The sequence below is a fragment of the Macrotis lagotis genome, chromosome 1 (assembly GCF_037893015.1).
Source record: "Macrotis lagotis isolate mMagLag1 chromosome 1, bilby.v1.9.chrom.fasta, whole genome shotgun sequence".
In the NCBI taxonomy this organism is placed as follows: Eukaryota; Metazoa; Chordata; class Mammalia; order Peramelemorphia; family Peramelidae; genus Macrotis; species Macrotis lagotis.
The window spans coordinates 700,798,866-700,825,228 of record NC_133658.1 but is presented as its reverse complement, the minus strand read 5'-3'; the positions used below and the strand labels follow the sequence as shown (position 1 = coordinate 700,825,228).

Below are 26,363 nucleotides of genomic sequence, written 5' to 3'. Positions count from 1 at the left end.
GAAAAATACTAGACAAATTATCAACAAATTAGAAGACTTCCCTTTTCAAAATAAAATAGGATGATGTGAAATAGTTTTTTAAAGCTTTTGACCAAGTTTTTATTTTTGAAATTAAAATTTTGAAAAACCTATGAGGGGTAAATAAGTTAAAGGAATAGTTTAGTCTAAGAGGGAATATAATTATTCAGATATTTGATGAGTTGCCTGACACGATACAGGAGGTATCAAACTAGCACTGCTTGGCTTGGATAACAAAAAACTGAAGCAATGGGTTGAGACCCCCAAAAAGGGAAAATTTAGGTTCAATGTAAGGGGAAACTAACTAACAATGAGATCCATTTTATGAACAGGTAGTTCTCAGGGGAAGAAATTCAAACATATATAGTCATTTTTTTTTAAAATGCTACAAATTGCTAATGATTAAAGAAAAGGAAATTAAAGTAAGACTGAGCTTCTACCTCACTCATTATATTGACAAATCTAATAAAAATAGAAAATAACAACTGTTGAAGGGTTTAGGAAAAATTAGAAACTTTAACACATTGCTGATGGACCTGTACATTGGTCTAGCCATTCTGAAAAGTAATTTGGAGGTAGGTTTAAAAAGCTATTAAATTGTGCATGACCTCTGATATAGCAATAGAACTAGTAGGCCTACACACCCCAGGGAACTTAAATAAAGAAACAGGCTTTTGTACAAAAACATTTACTGAAGTTCTTTTGCAATGGCAAATTAGAAATTAAAGTGATGAACATCGACTAGGAAATGGTTAAGAAAATTATGCTAAATAAATGTGAGAATTCCACTATGCCTTAAGAAATGACAAAAACAATAGTTTTAGAGAAAACTGAGAAAAATTATATGAAAAAACATATGGACAAAAACAAAACTATATAAACAACTCTGAAAGATTTAAGAACTCAGTGGCCAATGACAATGCTAGAGATCCAATGATGTAGAAAGGCAATATCAGATTAATATGCAAAATTAATCACATACTTTTGTTCAATGTTTTGTTTGATGATGTATATTTGTTACAAGGGTTTTTTGAATTAAAAATGAAACTGAATCTTAAAGAGGTAGAGCTATCCAAAAGTGAAATGAGCTGCCTCTGGAGGCAGTAGGTGCTCTTTCATTGTTGGGAGTTAAAGCAAAATCGAAATCTTTACTAGGTAGGTTACAGAAAGGGTCCTTTCTTTCTTTTTTGATATGACCTGGTCACTTGAATATCTTCCAACTTTGATTGGAAGAGGCAGATTCTTTTCTGAGAGAAAGAAAAACTTCCTAAGGATAAGAACTACTTAAAATGCAATGGTCAGCCAAGACAGCCAAGTGAGCAAGAAAGCCTCTGAAGCCTCCTCAATTCAACTCCAAACCTCAGATGGATCTAGGAGTAGGGAAGCAGCTTATCACTACTGCAGGAAAAGTCTTTCTCACTGGGGTGGAAAGGGAACGAGACCCAGGAGCATCAACAGCAGCCAGCCTCACAGCAGGGGGCCTACAGCAAGGCTCCAAGTCAGGAGCACTCTTATCAGTGGGACCCTGGCTCTCCTACATGGTAGAAGTCCTCTAGGCAGGTGGACCAGTCTGAGCAGCACAGTCAGACCTCATCACAATAGTCCCAGTACTAGCACAAGATGGACCTTGACCCCACTCCTGTGGTACAGCCTCACCCTGGGGGGTGGGGGTGAAACCCCACCCTGGACCTGCTACCAGAAAGACCTTGTTTCCATAGCAGCTCAGCACCAGGGGCCCCATCCCTGGGATAGACTAGCAGCAAGATTACTCCTCCAGGGCCTGCTAGCAGAGAGACCCTGTTTCCATAGCAACCTTGCAGCAGAACCCCACCCCTGGGACACACCAATAACAAAATTCCTCTTATAGGGTCTGTTAGCAGGGAGGCCCTGTTTCCATGGTAACCCAGAAGCAGGGCCCCACCCCTAGGGAAGACCAGCCAAAAAAAAAAAAATCCCTCCTACTGGGCCAGACATCAGAAAGACTTACAATTGCAAAGTAGCAGAAAGGCCAGATGCTAAAACCCCACAAGCAAGGAAGGGCAACAGAGAGGCTCTAACCCCCAAATAAGCTTAGAACGGTAACAACATTCCTTCCAGTGAAAGCAAGAAGCAAAAACCTGAAGTCTAAAGACAGCAGTAGGGCCCTGAGTCCAAGCACAAAAAAGCTTGGGACAGAGACAGAGTCCTTCACTCACATACAAATATCAAGTCACAAAAAAAGGCAGGGGAAAAAAAAAGAAAGAAATTTGACTATAGAAAAATATTGCAGTGATAGGGAGGATCAAGGAACAAACTTAGAAGAGGGCAATAGTATTAAAATGACTACATATGAAGCCTCAAAGAAAAATGTAATTTGGTCTCAGGCCCAGAAAGAATTGCTGGAAGAACTTAAAGATTTTTTTAAAAGGAAATTAGAAAAGTAGAAGAAAAATTTGAAAAGGAAATAAGAACAATTCAAGAGAATCATGAAAAGTCAATAACATGGGGAAAGATAAACAAAAATTTAACAAAGAAAAAAATGCCCTAAAAACTAGAGTTGGTCAAATGGAAGATACAAAAGCTCACTTAGGATGTGAATATAAGATGACTGATGGAATGATATTCCAAAACACAAAATAAAGGGGTGAGAAAGAAAACTGCACTAAAAGAAGGATGAGAAAATTGAATGGGTTAAATTATTCCACATAAAAAAAGATGCTTAAAGAGATATGATAGAAGGGAAGAGGAAAGTAATAGAAAAAAGCTTAAGCCTTTCTCTCATCAAAACTGACTCAAAAAAGGAACAGTATATACACTCAATTTCATACAGAAATCTGTTATCCTATAAGGAAGAAAAAGAGACAAAGGTAATAGAAGGGGAGGGAAGTCTGATAAAAAGATGGGTAGATGGGGGAAGGAGGTGATCAGAAGTAAAGCATTTGTAAGGAGGGGAAAGGTGGATGTTAGGAGGAGGGATAAATAAGGGGAAATAGTTTGAAGGGAAACATACAGTTATCATAACTATAAATGTGAATGGGATAAACTCACCCATAAAATGGAAGCAGATATTAGAATGGATTAAAAACCCCAATCCTACAAGATGCTGCTCACAAGAAGCACATTTAAAACAGAGAGATGCATAGAGTGTAAAGATAAGGAACTGAAGTGGAATTTATTATGTTTCAGCTAAGGCAAAGAAAGCAGGGACAAAAATCATGTTCTCAGACAAAAAAAGCAAAACAAAAAATTAGATCTAGTCAAAAGAGATAAGGAAGCACAATATCTCTTGCTGAAAGAGAAAGCGAAAGAAGTCATATCTGTACTAAAAATATCTACATAAAATTATATAGTATCAAAATTTTTTGAAAAAAAGTTAAAATGAGTTAAAGAAATAGATAATAAAACTAGACTAGTAGAGGACCTCAACTTTCTCTTCTCAGAAGAAGATAACTCTAATCAAAAAATAAACAAGAAAGATGTTGAAGATTTGGAAAATTCTGGAAGAAATAGATATATCTCTCTGGAGGAAAGTACATAAAGGAATAAATATATATATATATATATATATATATATATATATATATATATATATGTCCTTTTTCTCAGGAGTATATGGCACCAACACAAAAATTGATCATATATTTGGATGTAAAAAACCTCACAACTAAAAAAAGAAAAAGTAGAATTTCAACAATGCAATAAAAATTTCATTCAATAATGGACAATAGAGAAATTAAAATTTAATTAGAAATTAAATGATCTAATTCTAAAAAGTGGTCAAAAAATAAATCATAGAACTAATAACTTCATTAAAGAAATGGCAACAATGAGACAACATTTCAAACTTTTTGGGATTCAACAAAGTAGTTCTAAGAGAAAATTTTAAATCTCTAATTACTTACATCACCAAAATAGAGAAAGAACAGTTTATTGAAGTGGGCATACATTTAAAACACTAAGAGAACAAATTTAAAATCAAAAAAATCAAAAAGAAATTCAAAATTTTAAATCCTAGAAATCCTGAAAATCAAAAAGAATAATAAAATTTAAAGTAAGAAATAAGTAATATGACTAGAATCTGAACTTATGGGAAAAAACAGATAAGCCCTTGGTTAGTTTGATTTTTAAAAAGGGAAAAAAACAAATTACTAGTATCAAAAATGAATTCAGCACTAACGAAAAGGAAATTAAGATAATTGTTAGAGTTAATTTGATCAATTTTTGACAATAAATTTGACAGTACAAATTACGTGGATGAATGTTTACAAAAATTACTTAGTTTAACAGAAGAATAAAATATTTAAGCAGTCCAATCTTTGAAAAAGAGACTGAACAAGTCATCAATGAACTTTCTAAGAAAATATCCAAGGACCAGATGGAGCCACAAGTAAATTCTACCATATGTTTAAAGAACAATTAATCTAAATACTGTATCAACCATGTGAAAATTAGACAAATAAGTAATCCTACAAAATTCATTTTATGACACAAATATGGGACTAATACCTAAATCAGAAGAGCCAAAACAACATATATATGTACAGAGAGAGAGAGAGAGAGAGAGAGAGAGAGAGAGAGAGAGAGACAGCACAAAAGAATCACAATTTGACCAGAAATGCAAGACTGAATCAATATTAGGAAAAACTATCAACATTATTGATTACATCAATAACAAAATCAACAGAAATCATATGATTATCTCAAAAGATACAGAAAAGGTCTTTGACAAAATTACAGCCATTCCTATTAAAAACACTAGAGAATAAAAGGAGCTTACCTTAAAATGATAATTAACATTTATCTAAAACCACCAGCAATCATTATCTGTAATGGAGATAAGTTTAAAAGTCTTCCCAGTACAATCAAGGGTGAAGCAAAGAAGTCCATTATCTATTATTTAATACTGTACTAAAATATTAGCCATAGCAATGAGAAGAAAAAGAAATAGAAGGAATTAGAATAGGCAATGTAGAAACAAACTATCCCACTTTGCAGTTTAGAAAATTCTACAGATCAATTATAAAACTACTTGAAATTATTAACAATTTTAGCAAAGTTCCACATAAATCATCAGCATTTTCCATACATTAACAACAAAATCCAGCAGCAAGAGATAGAAAGGGAAATTCTATTTCAAATTACTGTAGATAATATAAAACATTTGGGAATCTACCTGAAAAGACAAATCTAAGAACTAAATGAGCAAAAACTATAGAACACTTTTCACACAAATAAAGTTAGATCTAAATGATTAGGAAAATATTAATAGCTCATGGTTAAGCCAAGTCAATATAATAAAAATGGCAATTCTACTTATATTACTTTATTTATTCAGTGCCAAACCAGTTAAATTACCAAAAACATTTTATTATTAGAAAAAATAATAGGAAAATTCATTCAGAAGATCAGAAGCTCAAGGATATCAAGGGAATAAATGAAAAAATTTGTGGAAAAAGAAAGATGGTCTAGTCAATCAGATTAAAAACTATTATAAAGTGGAAATCATCAAAATAATCTAGTACTGGCTAACAAATGATGTGGTAGATCAGTGGAATAGAGTGGATATAAAGTACATAGTCATAGTAATCTGGTATATGATAAACTCAAAGATCCAAGTTTTGGAACAAACACTTATTATTTCACAAAAACTACTGGGAAAACTAGAGAACAGTACCTCACATCATATAGCAATAAAATGTCAAAGAGGATACATAATTTACACCCAAAGGGTGAAACCTTAAGTAAATTAAGAGAACACTGAATAGATTATCATATGATTTCCAGATAAGAGAGGAATATAGGTCCGAAGAAGATAGAGAATGGAACAGAAAATGCAAAATGAATAATTGTAATTATATAAAACATTTCTGCACAAACAAAACCAATACAACCCAAATTAGAAGGAAAGCAGAAACCTGGTGGGGGAGGGAAGGAATATGCAACAAATAACTCTGATAAAGGTCTCATTTCACAAATATATAGAGAATTGAGTCAAATTTATAAAAATATAATTCATTCCTCAATTGATAAATGATCAGCCAGTTTTCAAACAAATCAAAGCTATCTAGGGTCATATAAAAACATGCTCTAAATTACCCCTGATTAGAGAAATGCAAATTAAAACAACTCTGAGGGACCTCCTTATACCTATTAGACTGACTAATATGACAAGGGGGAAGTGTTGGCTGTTGGAGGAGATGTAGGAAAACTAGGACATTAACACAATGTTAGAGGGGTTGTGAGGTGATTCAAACATTCTCGAGAATAATTTAGAACTAGGCCCAAAGAGTTATAAAACTGTATACCTTTTCATTCAGTTAGGTTTCTATCCCAAAGATATCCAAAAAGGGGGGGGGGGGAGGGTAAGGATCTATTTATACCAAAAAAAAATATTTATAGCAGCTCCTTTTTTGAGGTCTAAGATTTAAAAATTTAAGGGATGTCCATCAATTGGGGAATGCCTAAACAAACTATGTTATATGATTGTGATGGGATATAAGAAATTACAAGCAGGATGATTTCAGAAAAACCCGGAAAGACATATAAACTGATGCAAAATAAAGTGAACAGAACTGGGAGAACACTGTACACAGTAACAGCAATATTGATTTATGAAGAACTATGGAAGAGTAGCTATTCTCAGGAGTGCATGATTCAAGACAATTTCAAAGGACTAATGATGAAGCAGATTATTCACTTCCAGAGAAAGAATTGTTTGAATACATTCTATTTTTACTTTCTTTCCATCACTCTTTCCAACTCCATTTGTACAAAATGACTAATATGGAAATGTTATACATGATTACATATGTATACAAAACCTATATCTGATTGTTTACTGACTTCAGGGAGGGGGAAAGGAAGGAAGGGAAAGGAATAGAATTTGGAACTTGAAACTTTAAATAAAAACGTTCAAAAGTAAAAAATGAAAAAAAAAATGCAACAAGCTACCTTAGAAGTTAGTAGGTTCCCCATCACTGTAGTTCTGTAAGCCAGAATCGCATAACTACTAATAAAGGACTCTTTTGTTCAAATAAAATGTTTTCCAAATAATTTCCAAGGCCCTTTCTAACTAAGAATTTGTGATTCTGTGAGATTAGACACCAAAACAAGCGCTGTCTTTCAAACCAGATTGGGGAGAATGGATATTTTCCCAACAACAGTCAATCTCCCATCTCCACGCCTCTCCCATGTATACATGCCAGTGTACAAACTGTCCCCCATTACTCAAACACACATGCCTTACAACCTCTTTAGAATTTCACTTCCTTCAGAATTGAGGTCAGTTATCACTCAGCTCCTACATGAGACCTCTTCCGAGCTCCAAATAATAGTAATAATGATAAAATCTGTCCTTCATTTTTTTTTTTAGTTTTTACAAGGCAATGGGGTTAAGTGGCTTGCCCAAGGCCAAACAGCTTGGTCATTATTAAGTGTCTGAGACTGGATTTGAACCCAGGTACTCCTGACCCCTGGGCCTGTGCTTTATCCACTGCTCCACCTAGCCGCCCCTGTCCTTCATTTCTGAAAAAGAATACAACATCAGGGAACTGATATCAGTGCTAGCTCCCCACCCCAACCCCCATAAAAATTCACTCTTTGTTCAAATCATATAAAGTTCTATATGTGCATTCATCTTCCTTAAAACAATAGCTTCTTAAAGGAAGTAAGTCTTTCATTAATTTCCTGAATTTTTTTTATTAACTGACTAACTGACCTAGATCTAATCTATTATTTATCTGAATATGAATTCCACCTATTATAAATCAAAGCAGTCAATTAGTTTTTGATTAAGGCTCTTCAGTAAGGGGCAAATCTCTTTCTTCTACATCCCACCCATTTCCCTCATGGATCTCTCTAATTATTTGAAAGCTTTTCTTTACGTTCATGATTTCCTTACTTCAAATGGTGTAGCTAATGGTGAAATCATTAAGAACACTGAACTTGGTTCAGGAAGACCTAAGTTTAAATCTGGCCACAAATACTTACTTGCTCTTTAACCCTAGGCAAGTCACTTAAATGTTGTCTGCCTCACCAGTAAAATTAAGATAATAACACATACTTCCCAGGATTGCTGAGATCCAATGAGATATTTGTAAAAGTGCTTAACATAAGACCTAGCACATTGTAGCTGCTCTATAAACACTTTCCTCTTCTTCCCTTTCTCCTTAAATCTGATTTTTAACAACTTCAATTGCTTAGTTTTCCCTAGGGAGAACAAATCTGATCCTACTTCCAAAAGTCAGTCCTTCAAGTACTTAGAGTCAATTATCATGGAACCACAGAGTCTTCTTCTCTATAAGCAAAACAACCCATTTCTCTTAATTTTCCAGTAGCATGAATTCTAGACTCTTCACTGTTCTGGTTGCCTATTTCTTGGAACTCTCTAGCTCCAATAGAACTCCCAATGGCACCTAGAATTAATTAAGCAAAATTTTCCAGATATAGAAGATGGAGTATCATGTCCTGAGTCCTAGACACTATGACTCTCCAAATTCAGAATAAGACAACATCAGCTTTCTTGGTTGTCTTACCATGATCACCCAGTCCTTTTTAGTTTACAATTCATTAAAATTGCTCATCTTTTCATTTCTATACCCTATTAAGTATGTATGTTATTTCATCTCTGAGCCATTTATGATGAGAAGGAAGGCTCATTCATTCCCCCCTCACCTTCCTCCATTCTACTCCATTGAAAAAAAGCTTTTTCTTGACTCTTATGTGAAATATCTTAACCCCTTCTTCCTCTCCTTTCCCTTCCAACCAGTACTTTGCTTTATCACCCATTGACTCCATCTTATTACTATATTGTACCATCATATTCAGCAACTTCCTGTGTCTTGTCTATATATGCTCCTTCTAACAGCTCTTATAAATGAGAAACTTCATATGAGTTATCAGAGTCTTCTTCTTCCCATGCAGGAATGCAAACAGTTCAGCATCATTAATTTCCTCATAGTTAGTCCTTCTCATCCACCCCCTCTATGGTCCACCCAAGTCCTGTACTTGGACATTAAACTTTCTGTTCATCTCTGGTTGCTTCAATAGGAAAATTTGAAAGTACCCTGTTTAACTTAAAGTCCATCTTTTCCCCTGAAAGAGGATGTTCAGTTTTGCTGGGTAGTTGATTCTAGGTTGTAAACCAAGATCTTTTGCCTCCCGGAATATCACATTCCAAGGCCTAGGAGCCTTTAATGTAGATGCTACCAGAGCCACAGTAGTTGAATTACTTATTTCTGGCAGTTTTTAGTATTTTCTCTTTGACTCTGGAATTTTGGAAGTTGGCTATAATATTCCTGGGAGTTTTTCTTTTGGGATTTCTTTCAGGAGGTGATAGGTGAATTCCCTCAATTTCCGTTTTACCCTCTGCTTCTAGGATCTCAGGGCAATTCTGCCGTACTATTTCTTGAAAAATGAAGTCTAGGCTCTTTTGCTGGTTGTGACTTTCAGGTAGCCCAATAATTTTTAAATTATCTTTTCTGGAACTGTTTTCGAGGTCAGTTGTTCCCCAAATGAGATATTTCACATTTTCTTCTAATTTTTGTTATTTTGTTACAGTTGTATTTCTTCCTTGGTTCTTGCAAAGTCATCAGCTTCCTTTAGTTCCATTCTGCATTTGAAGGAGTTTTTTTTCTCCCGAGAGCTTTTTTATCTCCTTTCCCAGCTGGCCAATTTTGCTTTCTAAGGCATTCTTCTCATCATTTGTCTTTTGTGTTGCTTTTGCTATTTGGCCTAAACTGCTTTTTAAGATATTATTTTCTTCAGTATTTTTCATATTTCTTTCACTAAGTTGCTGACTTGGTTTTTAATCACTTATCTGCATCACTCTCATTTCTCCTCCCAATTTGTCCTCTACCTCCCTTAATTGTTTTTCAAAGTCTTTTTTTTTTTAGTTCATCCATAGCCTGAGCCCATTTTCTATTTCTCTTGGAGGTTTTTGGATACAGAAGTTTCAAGTTTGTCATATTCTGAGTCTTCCATGGGACCAAAATAATTTCCTATGGGCAGATTCTCCTTTTTCTGTTATTTGCTCATTTCCTCAGCCTATGACCAATTTACTGCACTTTCAAGTCTTTGGAGGGGGTTTTAGGACACCCCACTAAGACCTCAATTTCCCTGAGGTATTATGAAAGCCTCTGACTGCTCTCTTGCCTGTGTTCAGGCCCTCTCCTCTGCCCTGGAGCTGTGAGGAGGGTCCCTGCTTGGCTATGGAGGTGTTGTGGAGGCCTAGACTGTGGGCAAAAAGTTGAGTCCTACCCCAGGGAGATCAGAGAGATCTCTGCATTCTCCCCTGACCCCCTTACCATCTATGGGCTAAGAACTCTGGAGGTGCTGAGGAGCTCTGCCAACTCCCACTACACCACAGAGATGCTCTGAGGCCGGAGTTCCACACTCACTCTGGTGCAGCAGAGTTCTCTCATCACCCCTTCCAGCTCTACCTGGTGATGCTTAGGCCAAGAGGTCTAGAAAACACCCCCTCTGCCATGGACCTAGGCACCCGGCCTAACTGTGCGGCATTGTGGCTGTGCTGTGGCTTTCTCCAACCCTCTGTCCCGGTGGAATAGACCTTTTCTGCAGAACTTCTAAGTTGTCTTGGACTGGGAAATTGTATGACTCAGTCTTTCCATGGGTTCTGCCCCTCTAAATTTTGGCTAGAATCCTACTTTGATGGCTTTTGGAGTTTTGGGGGGAACGAGTTTCTGGGAATTCCTGCCTTTATGCCGCCATCTTGGTTCTACCTCCCTTATCTTTTTTTTTAGGTTTTTGCAAGGCAAATGGGGTTAAGTGGCTTGCCCAAGGCCACATAGCTAGGTAATTATTAAGTGTCTGAGACCAGATTTGAACCCAGGTACTCCTGACTCCACCTAGCTGCCCCCTCCCTTATCTTTTTAAACAAACTGAAAGAAGGTGGTACAATAGATGAAGTGCTAATCCTACAATCAGGAGAGTCAAATTCAAATCAGACATTTTACTATATGGGCAACTCCTTAAGCTCTCTTAAGCCTCAACTGAAAAATGAGAATAGCAGCCCCAAACTACTTTCCAGGATTGTATCACATGAGATAACACACACACACACACACACACACGCGCGTGTATGTATTCATGTATTCAAGAATGTATAGCAGCAATTCGCAAATATTTTGCATAAAGCATAATATCGATAGCTATTATTTGCTATTAGTATTCTAACATGGTTTTCTCATATTGTAATCAGTGATTTTTACTTTTTTTAATCCAAAAGTACAACTTGATGTTTATCCCTATTAAATGTTTTTCATATTATCCCATCCCAATGTTCTAACTTAAATCACATCTTCAAAACACAAACAAGTTTAGGCTTATTAGAGATCATACCAGAAGAAGAAGAGATAGCTATATGTTGGATGACCAGAACCAAAGTAATCTAAAATATATCTGATAGAATCCTTAATTTACCCCATCCCATAACCAAATTGAATTTACTGAAAACCAGAAGTCAAGGTGATTTTCTCCACCTAAAGGGAAGGAAGGAAGGAAGGAAGGAAAGAAAAGGATATACATTTATTGAGCAACTGCTGTGCTAAGCACTCTACAAACATTGTCTAATTTGATCCTCCTAATAACCCTGGGAGATGGGTCCTTTTATTATCTTCATTTTTCAGATAAGGAAACTGAGGTTGAGTTAAATGACTTGACCAGGATCACAAAGCTAGTACCTGAGGCTAGATTTGAACTCAGGTCTTTCTGATTTCCAACCCAACTCTCTATCTACTATATCACCTAGCTTCCCCTAGAAAAAACTTGTCAAAGGTATGTAAAGGTTTTCCTATCTTCTCTATTAAAAACATGCACCCTCTAAAGCAGAGATTCTTAACCATTATGTATGCTGTGGAACCCTTTGGTAGCCTGGGGAAATACTTTTAGAATGTTTTAAAATGCATAAATACATAATAAGGGATCATAAAGTTGTATTGGAAGACAGTTTTGTGTATGTGTGTGTGTGTGCTAATTTCATACACCCCAGACTATATATTTTCATTTTGGATAATTCTTTAAAACCAAGGTACTCGGTAGGCAATATTTTTTGCCCATCCACGCAGAAATATCTGTGCTGAAGATTATAAGGAAGTCAACAAAGTAATACATGGTCCCTACCCAAGGCATTTCCAATTACAGAGATCAGAAATACAAAACCGGCAACAGAAATGGACCAGAAGGTGGTATCTTAATGTATACTTACATTAGAGAGTATAAAGTCCATATGGCTACTAAGGAAAAAGGCCACAAGAAGTTTCATATAAAAGAAGCTGGATTCAATTTGGACTTTAAAGGACTGGTAGAATTAGGATAGGCAGAAAGGAATAGAGAAAGCATCCAGGAAGACAGACTGGCATCAGTGGCACAGGAGGGGCCATGTGGATGCTATGTTGGAGAAGCATGAATAAAACATAGTGGATCAAACAGAAGGTTCATAATGAACCTCACAGTAGCAGGAAAGATGTTTGAAGAGGCAGTTGAATTCTTGTATGCCCAACTTTTTATTAGACTATAACAATGTTAAAATCAAACAACCTAAATTCTCAATGAGCATTTGTTGGAACACTATGTTCACATGCCTTTGGCAGACAAAACCAAAAAGTATTTTCTAGGAAGAGTGGACCTATGTGATGAAGAATGGTTTAACACACTTCCTACAGTGCCAGATGCTCCAAACACTATATTGTTTTTTTAAAATGTATTTAAAGTATAAGGGGCAGCTAAGAAGCAAAGAGGATAGAATGCTGGGCCTGAAGAAAGGAAAATGAGTTTTTCTAAATTCAAATCTGGCTTCAGATACCCTGGGCAAGTCACTGGGTATAGCCCTACTCAGTTTCTTTATCAGTAAAATGTGCTGAAAAAGCAAATAACAAACCATTCCTGTATCTTTGCCAAGAAAACCCCAAATAAAGTAGTAAAAAGTTAAGACATGAATGAAACAACTGAAGAACAACCAAAAAAAATATATAAAGCATGATCATTTCCTAAATAAGCTTACAAATTCTAACAGGAAAATAATGATACATATGTATATACACACATACATACATACATACATACATACATGAAAAGTCTAATCACCATACAAGAATATAATAACAAGACAATCTGACAATTCAAAAAGTGATTACAAATTTCAGTGCTGGTAGTATGTAGAAATAAATATATTCTTTATATTCCTGATACAAATGCAAATTGGTAAGATATTTTTGAAGAAGAATCTGTCAATGTACAGGAAAAGTTATTCCTATGATATAATTATACTCATAATTGGGGATATTATCTTGTTTAAACTACATCCAAGGATGATATAGGTTTCAAGTCCCTGAACACTAGTTTCCAAAGAATTAAAAGTAGAGATCATGAGAAAAAAAAAAAACAAATACAAAAACATAACTGTGAGATATATGATGGGCCTAAGTAGGCAAACAAGAAAGCATGTTATCAAAGAAATGTAGAATACAAAAAAAATAAGGATCAATCACAAAGCAAATAAAAGTAAGACAATGTAAAGAGAAAGGAGAAAGGCCTCCAGTATAAAAAAGCAGACCCTTTGTGGTAAACTTATGTGGTAAACTTACAGGACAAGATGGACTGATATTCATGGTTGGTTTCCATTCTGCATCACAGGAAGGAATATGAACATTAATGAGATCATAGATCCAATGAATTATTCATATATGTTAAAAATGAATTTATGGAAGGACACAAACAAGAGTCACATGAGCCTTATAGTAGTCAAATGAACAGGTTGCATCTTGAAGGGAATACCCATATTGATGAAATCTCCTATATTTTGGAGCACACAAAAAATATTATCCTTCCCCCAAAAAAGTTATTTATCAAAAGAGAATTATAAAAGATTATTGACAGTTATTTGTTCTTTACTTGTTTTAGTTCTTTACAAAGCACTTGGGTTAAGTGACTTGCCCAAGGTCATACAGCTAGGTAATTACTAAGTGTCTGAGGCTGGATTTGAATTCAAGTCTTCCTAACTCCAGGGTCAGTGCTCTATCCACTGTGCCACCTAGCTGCCCCTGTCCTTAATTTTTAAAGAGGATCAATGATATCACAGCACAATGTCTTGGTTTGCATATGAACTAGATCTGAGAGACAGAGCTGCACTAGTATAGAATTCTGTAGATGACTCTGGCATTATTGATGACAGATAAAACTCTTAAATACTCCACAGTGTCTGCTTCGACCACCTTCATGGACAGTGAAACAAGCTGTTCTCATCTACCCATTCCACTGGAGGAAGTCTTCATATGTTTGGGGTAGACACCCCCTAACTCCTTGTTGGGCTAAGACCTGTTGATTACCCACAACCTGGATCAGCCTGCCTGCTGAGATGGTTGAACAGGTGGCCGCTGCAGATGCTACAGCTTCTTGGAGTCACAGGTGAGAGTTGGGTGGCCAGTTGGACACTCAAGGTGGATGAACAGCCCTGAAAAGGGCTTGACAAGCATTCACACCAGAGACGTTAGTCCTCCCTTAACAAGCCATATATTTCCATAGTGATCTAAAGCTGGAAAAGACCTAGGGACCAACTGCTCCAACCCTGATACTCATAAAGGTTGTTTACTTCACCCAAATCATATAGGTAGGAGGAGGAATTAAATACAATTCTCTTACTCCAAATTCAAGTTTTCTATATTGTCTTTAAATGTCCAGACCTCGGATAACTAAATAAATTGCAGAAGATCATTTTAGTGTAATTTAAAATACAATTAAAAACAAATAGGAAAACAAGTAGGAAAAATGAGAATCAATCAACAAGTATTAATTATTAAGCGCTAACCCTGTGCCAGTCTGAGGATATAAAGAAAAAGCACTAGCATCTGCCCCCAAGGAGTTTACATTTAATGAGGAAGTCAAAATACACATAAAATCAAAATATACAAGATAAATACATAGTAGATAGTTGCCTTAGAGGGGAAGATAAGGGAAGAGAAACCACGGATTTTAAGGAACATTCTGGAGAGCTAATGTAAAGTGCTTGAAGATGCAGGAAGTGTCACCTGGTTAAAGAACAGTGAGTATAACTGAAATGATGAGGAAAGGAATACATGTTTAGAAAAGAGACAAAAGATGCAAAGAGTCAGGTTTTTAAGAACTTTAATGCCAAATAAGAAGAATGCGTATTTGATCCCAGAGTGATTAGAAGTTTAATAATGGGAGTCATAGGAGTGAGACTGTCTACATTTTAAGAGAATCACTGTGTCACCTATATGAAGCATGGATGGAGTAGAGACTTGAGTAAGTGAGTCTAATTTGAAGTCTACTGCAATGCATGTAATTGGAAAAAAATGAAGAATTTTTAAAAATGGAACCAACAAATCAAGAAAAAAAAAAGTCTCTTACTATAGCCTATGTGAGAAATGATGAAGCCCTGAACAGAAGTGATAACTTTTAGAAGGGCATGTATATAAGAATAGTTTGGAAGATTTATAAAATTTTGGAACTGACTGGTCATGTGGGTTAATATGAGGGCTGCAAACAAGCAAAAATTAATTAATATAAAATAATAAAAAGTCAAAGAACAAAAAGCATACATACTATGGAAAAGGAAAACATACACACCATATACGTGGATATGAATGTGTGTTTGCGTGTGTGTGAAGGAAGACAATGAAAAGATGACTAAAAGAGGAACAACTAAGTTGCTAGAGATAAAAAGATAAGATTGAAACCATGCTATCATATTTTAGCCATGACACCATAGCCTTATGAGGACACATCTCAATCAACCAATCATAAGTTACAGATTAAGAGGAAAAAGTTCTTCCACTTGGAGTTGGAAATATAGTTTGGGTTGAAGTTGTGGAGGTCCTGAATGCCCAATAGATTTTTCCTATAATCAATGGCATACAATTGGAAAATTATGAACAAGGGATGGACATAAGAAATCCCTAGCTTTACTTAATGATTCTCCAGATTTCTCCACTAACCCTTAGCATCTGAGGTGTTCTCACCATGGAACACCCAGACGCACCCACTCCCTCTTCTCACTGATGATTTTGGGAAGGGAATCAGGCCAAGCAACCTTCATTCCCCTTTTGACTCTGCCCATGACTCCCCACATTTCAGCAGTATGCCCCTCCCTCCCTAACCCAAAGGTAGCATCCCCTCCCATATGCCAACCTCCCTGCTTTTCAGCTTCCTTTCTTCTGGTGCTCCATTAGAATGGAATCTTCTTGAGGAAAAGGATTGACTGGTTTTTAATCCATATTTTTATCCCTAGCATTTAGTACAGTGCTTGGATTAAGTGCTCAATAAATGATTGCTATCTTACCTTGACTATAATCTGTCACTCCTTGAATGTTCTCTTTTGAGTAGATTAGTAAAATGGTATTCATTTTATAAATAAGAATTAGAGCAATAGTTCTTAAATTGAGTCCATGGATGCCCAAAGACTCTGTGGACAGATTTCAAAGAACAATAAACTTGAATGTAGAAAAATAAATCATTATTTTCACTGACATCTGACTGAAATTTAGCATTTCCTTCCATTTTGATTCAGAAATATAACTGAGAAGACATCCATCTGTTTCACCAGAGGAGGTTGAGTAACAAAAAAAAAGTAAGATTAAGAACCCTTTAGCCGGAGAATAATACTAAAATGGACCAGGGCACAAATATTCTCCCAATACACTCTAGAAGGATTTGCTAAAAATATTATATCAGTACACGGACAATATAAAAGATATAGTTGGTGTATATTATGTATTCAGTTTATCACCAAGACAGGGATATGTGGAATGTGAATGGAGCAATACTAGTCAACCTTACTTCTGGGTGAATCACACCTTACTAGGTCTCCTTTTTATTTATATTACTGAAGGAATGGGATTTTTTTGATCTGGAAGGTCTTTCTCAACTCTTAAAAATCTATGACTTTATTACAGTTGTAGAATTTCCTACGGTTCAGTTAAGAGACTTAGTAAACTTGAGCATCTGATGTGGACAGAGAAATATATAATTAACAGAATTCATTTATCTACTATATAGATTATCAATTTTCAAAAGATTAGAATATAAGAAAAGTATTCTTTTCATCACAATCTGGTATTAAAGAAAATTCTGAACATCATTTCTTCTTTCTCTCATAATTCCAAATTAGAAACATCTTGGAATGTTTCCAGATCCTTATTGAAAACAATTATTATTGGTTCAATAGATAAAGCAATATACCTGAAATCTGACCTGAGTTCAATTCCAATTTCAGACACTAACATTCTGGGGAAATCATTTAATCCATTTGCCTCAGTTTTCTCATCTTAAATGGGGATAATAATAAATAGTACCTACCTCCCAGGGTTGTTATAAGGATCACATGAGGTGATAATTATGAAGGGCTTAATCTGGCAAACAATAAGAGCTATATAAATGTTAGCATCTACTACTACTACTACTACTACTACTACTACTACTACTACTACTACTACTACTACTACTACTACTACAGTCAATAATAATAATACCACCATCATTCCTCTAAAAGTCTGTGATTCCATTACAGTCATAGGGAGTTTCCTAAGGCTCAGTAAGTGACTTGATCACTTGATCTGATATTATATTATTAGCTAATTGAATATAGACTATGTAAATAGAAAGCACTGAGAGTTAAAACTCAATCTTTGCTATCAACTTTTCCAAAGAAAAAGATAAATATGCTCACATTTCCCATAAACTGTCCAAAAATTCTGATCATAGGGTACTTTTACAACTTTACCTGAGTCTATATAAAATAATATTTGTAAAGCACAAGAACTCAGTGACTGATACATATCAAGTGTATAATAAAAGCTTGTTGCCTTCCCCCCAAATCCATGAATGTGCTAGTCTAGAGACTAGTCTACCAGCAATTGACATGACTATTGGGGGAAAAAAGTTAATACTTAAAATTGAATTATAACTAGTATATATTCTATATTATGAAGCTTAGAGGAAAATGCAGTAGATTCTTCAGCAAAAGTCAGAATATAGTGATAGAATTAGCATAATTTCAGGAGTCACTATATTTTTTTTTGCAAGGCAATAAGGTTAAGTGGCTTGCTCAAGGTGACACAGCTAGGTAATTATTAAGTGTCTGAGGCTGGATTTGAACTCAGGTACTCCTGACTCCAGGGCCGGTACTCTATCCACTGAGCTACCTAGCCACCCCGAGTCACTATATTTTTAATGGAAACAGAAATAAGAATCAGGAGTCCTAAAGTCTAAACTTTGGCTTTACTCTTATTCTGTGTATGATCTTAAACAAAACATTTCCCTGAATCTTAACTTTCTTACCTGGAAGGGTTTCAAACCAATGAGCCAATTCATAGACAAACAGTTGAGAGATAGGCAAGGATGTAGATTATTTCAAAAGAATGGATTATTGGAATGAAACAATCATTAATGGATGTTGTGGAATTATAAGATATAGAGCTAAATAAAACTTCAGAGTTCATCAAGTCTAACACCTTTATTTTAGAGAAGAGGAAAATGAAGGCCAGTATGGTAAGAAATTTGGCCAAGGAGTCAGACAGCATAAAGAGACAATCCTGATATCTGTCGGAAGGCAGATAGCATCAGAGTGAAGATTTAAATCAATATCCTCTAATTCCAGAAGGTATTAATTCCAACAAGTCATGTTGTGCCATATCTCAAGAATCTTAAAATTCTTCTCCAATGAATGGATAAAGTCAGAGGATATGAATAAGCAGTTCCCAAGAGTAGAAATCCAAGCCATCTATAGCCTTGCAGAAAAATGCTCAAAATTACCAATTAAAAAAGATGAATTAAAAGAAATCTGAGGTGGCACCTCACACTAATCATATTGACAAAATACAAAAATGGAAAATGACAAATATTGGAGAAACTGTGAAAAGAAAAAATTATTGCATTGTTAGCAGAGTTTGAATTGGTCCAATCACTCTGGAAAGAAATATAAAACTAGATCTATATTCAAAGAAATCAAAGAGCACTAAAAAAAGGTACAATGCACGCAGAAATATTTTTAGCAACTTTTTTTTTGAAATGGTAAAAAAAACTGGAATCTAAGAAGGTATTTTGATCGGTTGGAGAATGGCTGAACAAATTTTAGAATCTGGAGATTTTGTGCCATACGAAATGATAAAAGAGATGGTTTCTTAGAAACTTGAAAAGACATATGAACTGATTTAGCAAAGTAAAAAAGCCCAGAGAACAATTCGCACAATTCTATAAAAATGAACTGTGATAAACTTAAGAATTTACAAGATGCAATAACAAATAGTGATTCTGGAGGATCAATAAGCTAATGAAGAACATTGCCCACTGTCTGAAAGGTATTAAATTGATAAATTATATAGAGGATGCCATACATTTCTGGACACAATTAATGTGGGAGTTTGTTTGGTGAACATCTTTCTTTTTTTTATGTTTTTTACTCCACTTCTTAAATGGAAATGAGAAGAGCTGGAAGGAAGAAAAAATAAATGCTAGTTAACTGAAAAAAATAATTTTAAAAGAAAAAGAAAAAAATTTAGAACTTAAGATTTCTAAAATCTAAAAAAAAAATACATATGATTGAAGTTAAGTGAAAGTTTTCTTCTCTTCCCCTATCCCTGGTAGCTCTAAGACATCTACCTAATTATTTTGATGATTATCAAATAGTAAAGCTCATCACTGAAAGAGAAACACAACAAATTCAAGTTTCTACAGAGGTGCAAATTATAAAACAGCCTTAAAGAACCAACTGATCAACAAACATTTATTAAACATCTATTATTTATCACCAGAAACTGGACAAAGCACTAGATACAATGAGAAAAGTAAAAAGAAAAGATATTTAAATCCTAATGGATAAGCCACTAGCAGACAGGGAAGTGACTTTCTAGAGATTCCAGATACTTTCAGAGATGTACTGTACTCATATTGTCAAGAAACTAGAGCCCACTACAAAATCCTCCTTAAACCAATACAGAACTGTTCAAGGTAAATAAAGAAGCCATACCCTGAGCTGTGAGATTAGACTATGCCTTCCTGAAGCAAAGGCAATATTTTACATAAAAAAAAATCTAAGGTATTTTTGGATTAAGGTAATTTTGGATATTCTTTTGCAACGCTGATTTAAATAAAGTCATGTTAATTCCTGACATGTCCATAGAATCATTATGTATAATGACAGATAATCCAACATGTGAAAGAAACAGTAAGGAAAAAAACACTACAATCCCTAAAGTAAATGGTATTAGCCTTGGCAAATTAAAGAGACATATGAGCCCTTGTTGAGTGTAATAATATCATGGAAGCTGGCCAGGGGTATTTTCATATGCAATGTGCCAAAGTTTATACATAATTTTATATATTTTGTTTTTTTTTTAAATAAAGTCTTAGGGTTGGGTATTATATAGTTAATATCTATTATGGAAAACTTTAAAGAAGATTATTACAAAAACTGACAAAAATTCCAAAAGCTGTCAACTAAAACCTCAGGTCTCACTCAGTAAGTACAAATATAATTTCCAGAGTAATCTTATCTCTTATTGAATAATTTTCTATTCAAGTTTTGCTCCTAAATTTGTTACCCCTACAATGCTTTAAAAAAAAAGTCCTGAAAAATGATAGCACTTTTTTTAATGTTTTCCAATCACTCTTCAAAGCAAGGAAGAAACAAAATAGATATTTTAAATTTGCATCATTCTAAAAGAAAATACATTTAAATTTATATAATCCTGGATATGGAATGGGCTAGACCAACTCCATCATTTTGCAGGTAAGAAAATAGAGACAGAGAGGGGGAACTCAGAGTGAAGATCCAGAGCTTTAGTTTTCTGAATGGGAAAGAATATGCAAAATAATTTTCAATATACAATTGAATTAATAACTTAAAAAATAAGGAAATGGTCTAAGAAATAATTAGTTTTGAATGAAACCTTGATAGAAGGAGAGGCAATAGGAGAATAATCAAATTTAAAAATTAAAAATATTCAAAATTAAATAAAATATATGAGATACAGTCATTAATGATTACAGTGCTTAAGTGATCATAATAAGTTCAATTTTTAATTGACCAACAAGGAATAAACATTAGGAGTATATTCAGATTATGTATTATAATTATTATTCTAATTTACATGCTAAAATAAATGGTTTACATTAAAATATAAAATGCAGTGTAGTATAAATGACACAGAGAGCTAAGAATGTATGCCAAAATATTTGACAATGGAAGTATTTTTTTAAATATCTGGAATTATTACAATATCTTTACAGATTTAAAATGAAAATACATAGAAATTAGGTAGAAATTAGGATTATAAACTGAAAATATATATTTAACAGGATAGAAATTAAATATTTCCTTTCAGTAGCAGAGAGAAAAATGTTATGAATTACAAGGAAACAAACTGTCTCTTAAAAATCAGTATAAAACTACAATAAAGAGTAGATTGGCAATTAAAATGAAAGCATATATATATATATATATATATATATATATATATATATATACAGTACAAGAAAAAAGACTTCTACACATTGACTAAACACTACCCAATTATCTAAAGGAAAACTACTATTTTTACACAGTAGTCAACTTCTTCATTCTGATCAATTATTTTTTTCAGTTTAAATCAAGTAACATTTTCAATTAACTCAGCAAATATTCTCTCAGGATTTACAATGAAAGTTTCCCAGACATTTACAGAAAGAAGATGGGGGGGGGGGGAGAAAAACAGAGAGGATTTATACCCTACCCTTTTCTGCAGAACTATTGGAGTTATTGCAGGCAGGGTGACCCTTCTCGCATACAAACTCATGTCTTTTCTTCATAGAACTACAGTATGTGAAATCAAATCGGCAGTTACTCTGAGGAGTTTCTGTTCTCAATTGGAAGAAACAACTAAAAAGTAATAAATGTCATCCTGTTTATGTGAATCTAACTCTATCCAAAGCCAATTAAGGATGACTATGGGACAGCACAAGGCAGCAACCAATCATATTCTTGAAAACGCCTCCTTTGTCCTTGGAAACACATTCTGATACTTTTGTTTATGATATTTAAAGAACCAGATTAGCAGGCATTTAGCTGACTTAGGGTTGGGTTTTGTGTTGTTTTTTTTTCTCCTCCTCAAAACAGTGTAATTCAATGCCATCTTTGTTGATTAGGCAGTTATATCCTTATTTTACCAAAGCAATTTAACATATGGCAGATAAGAGATTGTTTACACTGGTCTATTTAAAGTATGTAAATATGAAGATGAATTAAATTTACTCAATAGTTATGCTACTCATAAAATGGGTAATTGGGTCAATTTAGGGACTTTGAAAATCAGATTAAAATGAAAGCTCTCAAAGCCATTATGAAAGTTATATTTTATATAAATACATTCTACTCCCTAGTAAATGGTAAATCCTACATTTAGGGTTAAATGTAGAGTGTTCCAGGCAGCCAAATATCACTTTAGAAATTAACAAACCATGGGATTAATGAATTCAGAGGTTTTTTTGTGATATAAATTAATTTCCAAAGTTTACATGTTTTAAAAAAGCAGCACAGAACTGACCATTATTAACATATTTATTTCAAGTTTAGAATACTAATCCAGATTCAAACCTTCTATTCTTTTTTCCCCTAAGAATTACTAATAAAAATAACTTTTTTAAAAGAGGGAGTTGAAAAATAAGACTTATTAATAAGAAATTTTCAATGAAATAGCTGTAGGGTGGTATTAAAGCAAATGTTCAGTATTATCAAATAAGGAATTATTTTGAAATATTAAATGCAATCTGAGTTTTTCACAATGACAAACAAATTCTGCAACTAACAATTCCTTAAATTTCTTTATTAACCTTAACACCTTTCTTACTCAGCCATAAATTGAGAGCACATAAAAGTTCAGTGTAAAAGATATGCCACATTACAGTAAGATTATAACATTACTATTTTAGTAACATGGAAGATCCCCTGCAAAAGAGGGAGGTATCATTTCCGCAACTAAAGTACCATTAGGATTTAGTTTATTGTCTTATACTTACGTGTTTTTCTTACGTGTGCCAAGTACAGACTTATCAAAAAAAAAATGAAATGAAAACTCAGACTGTTTCCTAAAGCTGTTTCAAAACAAATTGTCACTGATTATGGGAAGGAGGAGAATGGGGGAGGGGGGGAAATGATTCCTGAACTAAATGTAAAGTCAAATTGATCTGGTTTGAGGGCAGGAATTTGATCCTTACAAAATTAGCTTTAATCATGAGCTTAAAAAAAGAATAAAAGCACATACAAACTACCCTAAAACTTATAAATGTGGGCATGGGTAGAGGGGAAGAGAATAATTTTAAAGGTTAATAGGAGAATCATTTTCTGTCTGTGGCATAAACAATTTACTCAGTTTTTAAAAACTTGGATCATTTTCCTGGCAAACCAAAGCAACAAAACTTGTTCTTAAGAGTACCTCTATCAACTCTAGCACCATGTGGAAAATTCACTTCAATAGCTCTTGCAGCTTACATTGCAGAATGTAAGGTCTTTGAGGCCCGAGACAATTTAATTTTTGACTTTGATTCCCCAAAACCTTGCATACAGTAGGTAAATAATAATTTCTGAAGTAAATTCTTGAAGTTTCATACTTATGTACTGACAGAAGGAAAATTTTAAAACTAGGCTTAATAGAAGCTTGGAGTATGATTCTTCATTTTATTACATTTAGGTTTTTTTTTATTCAAGTGTGATGAAGTTTACTTTTTTTGCTACTAAATACTTAACAGTTAACTTTAAAGTGAGATTTTTTTATACCTCTATATTTGCAAAATGAAGTTAACAGCTTTTTAATGACCTTTATCCAACATTAAATGTGGCATTTATCTAACTAGATGTTACATGAAAGTTAACTATTTTTGAAACTGTCTTTGAAAAACCATGTACTTTCACCCTAACAGCAACATGAGGGTGATGATCAAACCTGATGGACTTGCTCATCTCTTCAGTGCAACAACCAGGGACAATTTTGGGCTATCTGCAATGGAGAATACCATCTGTATCCAAAGAATTATGGACTTTGAACAAAGACCAAAAACTATTACCTTCAAATTAGAAAAGCATTATATTATTATTATGTAATTTTACTATCTCATACTTTATTCTTTTTCCTTAAGGATATGATTTCTCTGTCATCACATTCAACTGAGATCAATGTATATAACATGGAACCAATGTAAACAGAATACCTTCTTGGGGGGGGGGGCAAGAATGGGGAAAAAATTGTAAAACTCAAAATAAATAAAATCTTTCATAAAAAAGAAAAGAAAACCCATATACTTTAAAAAATAAAGTATATTGGTTAAGATGATCAAATCAGGAGAAAGATGAAAAAGGAAGATGAAAAATTAAGTCATTGACAATCAGGTTACACCATTCAACATCATGCCAACCCAATCTGTCACTCTCTCACTCAAAAATGACCAGAATTCCTCAATGACACAGGATCACATACCAACCTACTAAAACAGGATCCGAGTTCCCACATATACAAATGACCTCCAACAAATCTTACAATCTAGCTCTACCTACAAATCAACACAAACTCTTGCTGTAACCAGGTCAGATGAATCACCATCTCTTGAATACATTTGAGCCATTTCCATGTATGAATTATTAATCATTCTGACCTTCATCCCTACCCAATCAAATACTTCCCACTTGAAGCACCTGGATTCAAAATCAGCCTTGGGCATTTTAGACATTTTGTGCCCTAAGCAATTCATTTATCTTCCTTTTGTCTCAGTTTCCTTAATGGGAATATAATAATAGCCTCTACCTTTCAGGGATGTTATGAGGATCAAATGATACAAAATTTGTAAAGCCCCCACACAGGCACTGTGTTACAGAAATGTCAGCTTCATCATCATCATCATCATCATCATCATCATCATCATCATCATTGTACTACAAAGTAAAGACAAAGTTATTGGGTCTTGGAAAAGGCGGCAGGCTCTAACAACAAGGGAGATCAAGAAGGAGGTAACACGAGTTAATCCTAAAGGGAACTTTGGATATCAATCAACAAGAATTCATTAAGGATAATTTACTTAGTATCTACTATTAGACCAGGTGGTAAGGACACAAGAACAAAAGTAAAATCGTCTCCTGGACACAAGGACTTCACATACCATCAAGGAAAAAACTTCTCTGAATCATTTTAATATAAAAATAGATACATAGATATATAGGTTCACAGATAAAAAGAAATATATCTCTACAATTATATCTTATATATAAAATATATAGAACAGCCTATTATACAGATATCTCTACAACTATAACAATAGCATAATATAAAGACATTCTATATAAAACATGGATATATCTATAATGATATGTCTATATAGAGATAAATATAGATATACATAAACCTAAATCTTCTTATACATATATAATTTTTGTTATATATCTATATAGATATATATTTTAAATCTCTATATTATAGATATATAAAGACAGATCTATGTTATAATATATAGAGATATATACTTATAGATATATCTCTGTATCTCTATAATAGAAAAGTATAAATATAAAATAACTATGTTTTATATAAGTATGGACAAAATAGATTAAAGCATGTATTAAACACATATTCCTGGGAATATAAATACAAACAAAGAGAAAGATGGTCCTTGTCCTCAGGAAGTTTATATCCTAATGAGAGAAAACAACATTACAAGTCCTTAGGGGATCTAAGAAGACAAGATGGAAAAGTCCAGAGTGAGGTAATAAACTGGGCTAGAAGTGAGCCTCCTCTATCATGAGCATTTCCTAAAATGAAGGTTCTGGAGAGGAATTAGTGTAGAGACAAAATCTTTGGGAAAAAAGTAGCTGGCAAGGAGGAACATCCAGGAAATTAGGAGTGAGATACAAAGTCATTTCCTGGGAATCAAACAAGTAGCAACTGTGATTGAGTAAGGCCTCCTGCAAGCATTTCAAGTGAGCTAAGCTTTGTCCCTGAAGAAGTTGTGAGCATCCAGAGGTTCAAGAGGTGAGGGAGGCCCTGTACAAGGAAAAGTCATCAGACTGGCCTAGAAAGAAATGCCGATTTCCTGATTGTAAAGGCTTTAAATATAATAAAGAAGATACTGGAGAGGTCAAAAGGAGTCCTTGAAATTTCTTAATTAGGAGATATGGTCAAGCCTGAACTTCAGGAATGTCAATTTTTAAGTCTTGCAAAAGATAGAGAGCAGAAAGGTGGGATGCAAGGAGAATAAATTATTAGGCAATTACAACAATCCAGGTGAGAAGCAATGATGGCCTAAACAAGAATGGTTGGTATACCTGGAAACAAGGGGATGATGCAAGAGATGGTGAAAGGGTACAGTACCAAATG

The 26,363-nt window shown here is 34.2% G+C and overlaps 1 protein-coding gene across 5 annotated transcripts in view; it reads right to left on the bottom strand.

Annotated features, from left to right (window-relative positions):
• GRB14 (growth factor receptor bound protein 14) overlaps nucleotides 1–26,363 on the bottom strand; it is a 149,240-nt gene that overhangs the window by 62,538 nt on the left and 60,339 nt on the right. The window contains exon 1 of one of the 5 annotated variants that reach the window (XM_074215833.1): nucleotides 21,741–21,921. The exons of the other annotated variants lie outside the window; for them this stretch is intronic. Coding sequence (XP_074071934.1) covers nucleotides 21,741–21,803 — 63 coding nt within the window. The 5' untranslated portion in view covers nucleotides 21,804–21,921. Of the gene's footprint in view, nucleotides 1–21,740; nucleotides 21,922–26,363 lie in introns of those variants that run through there. 5 annotated transcript variants of the gene reach the window in all.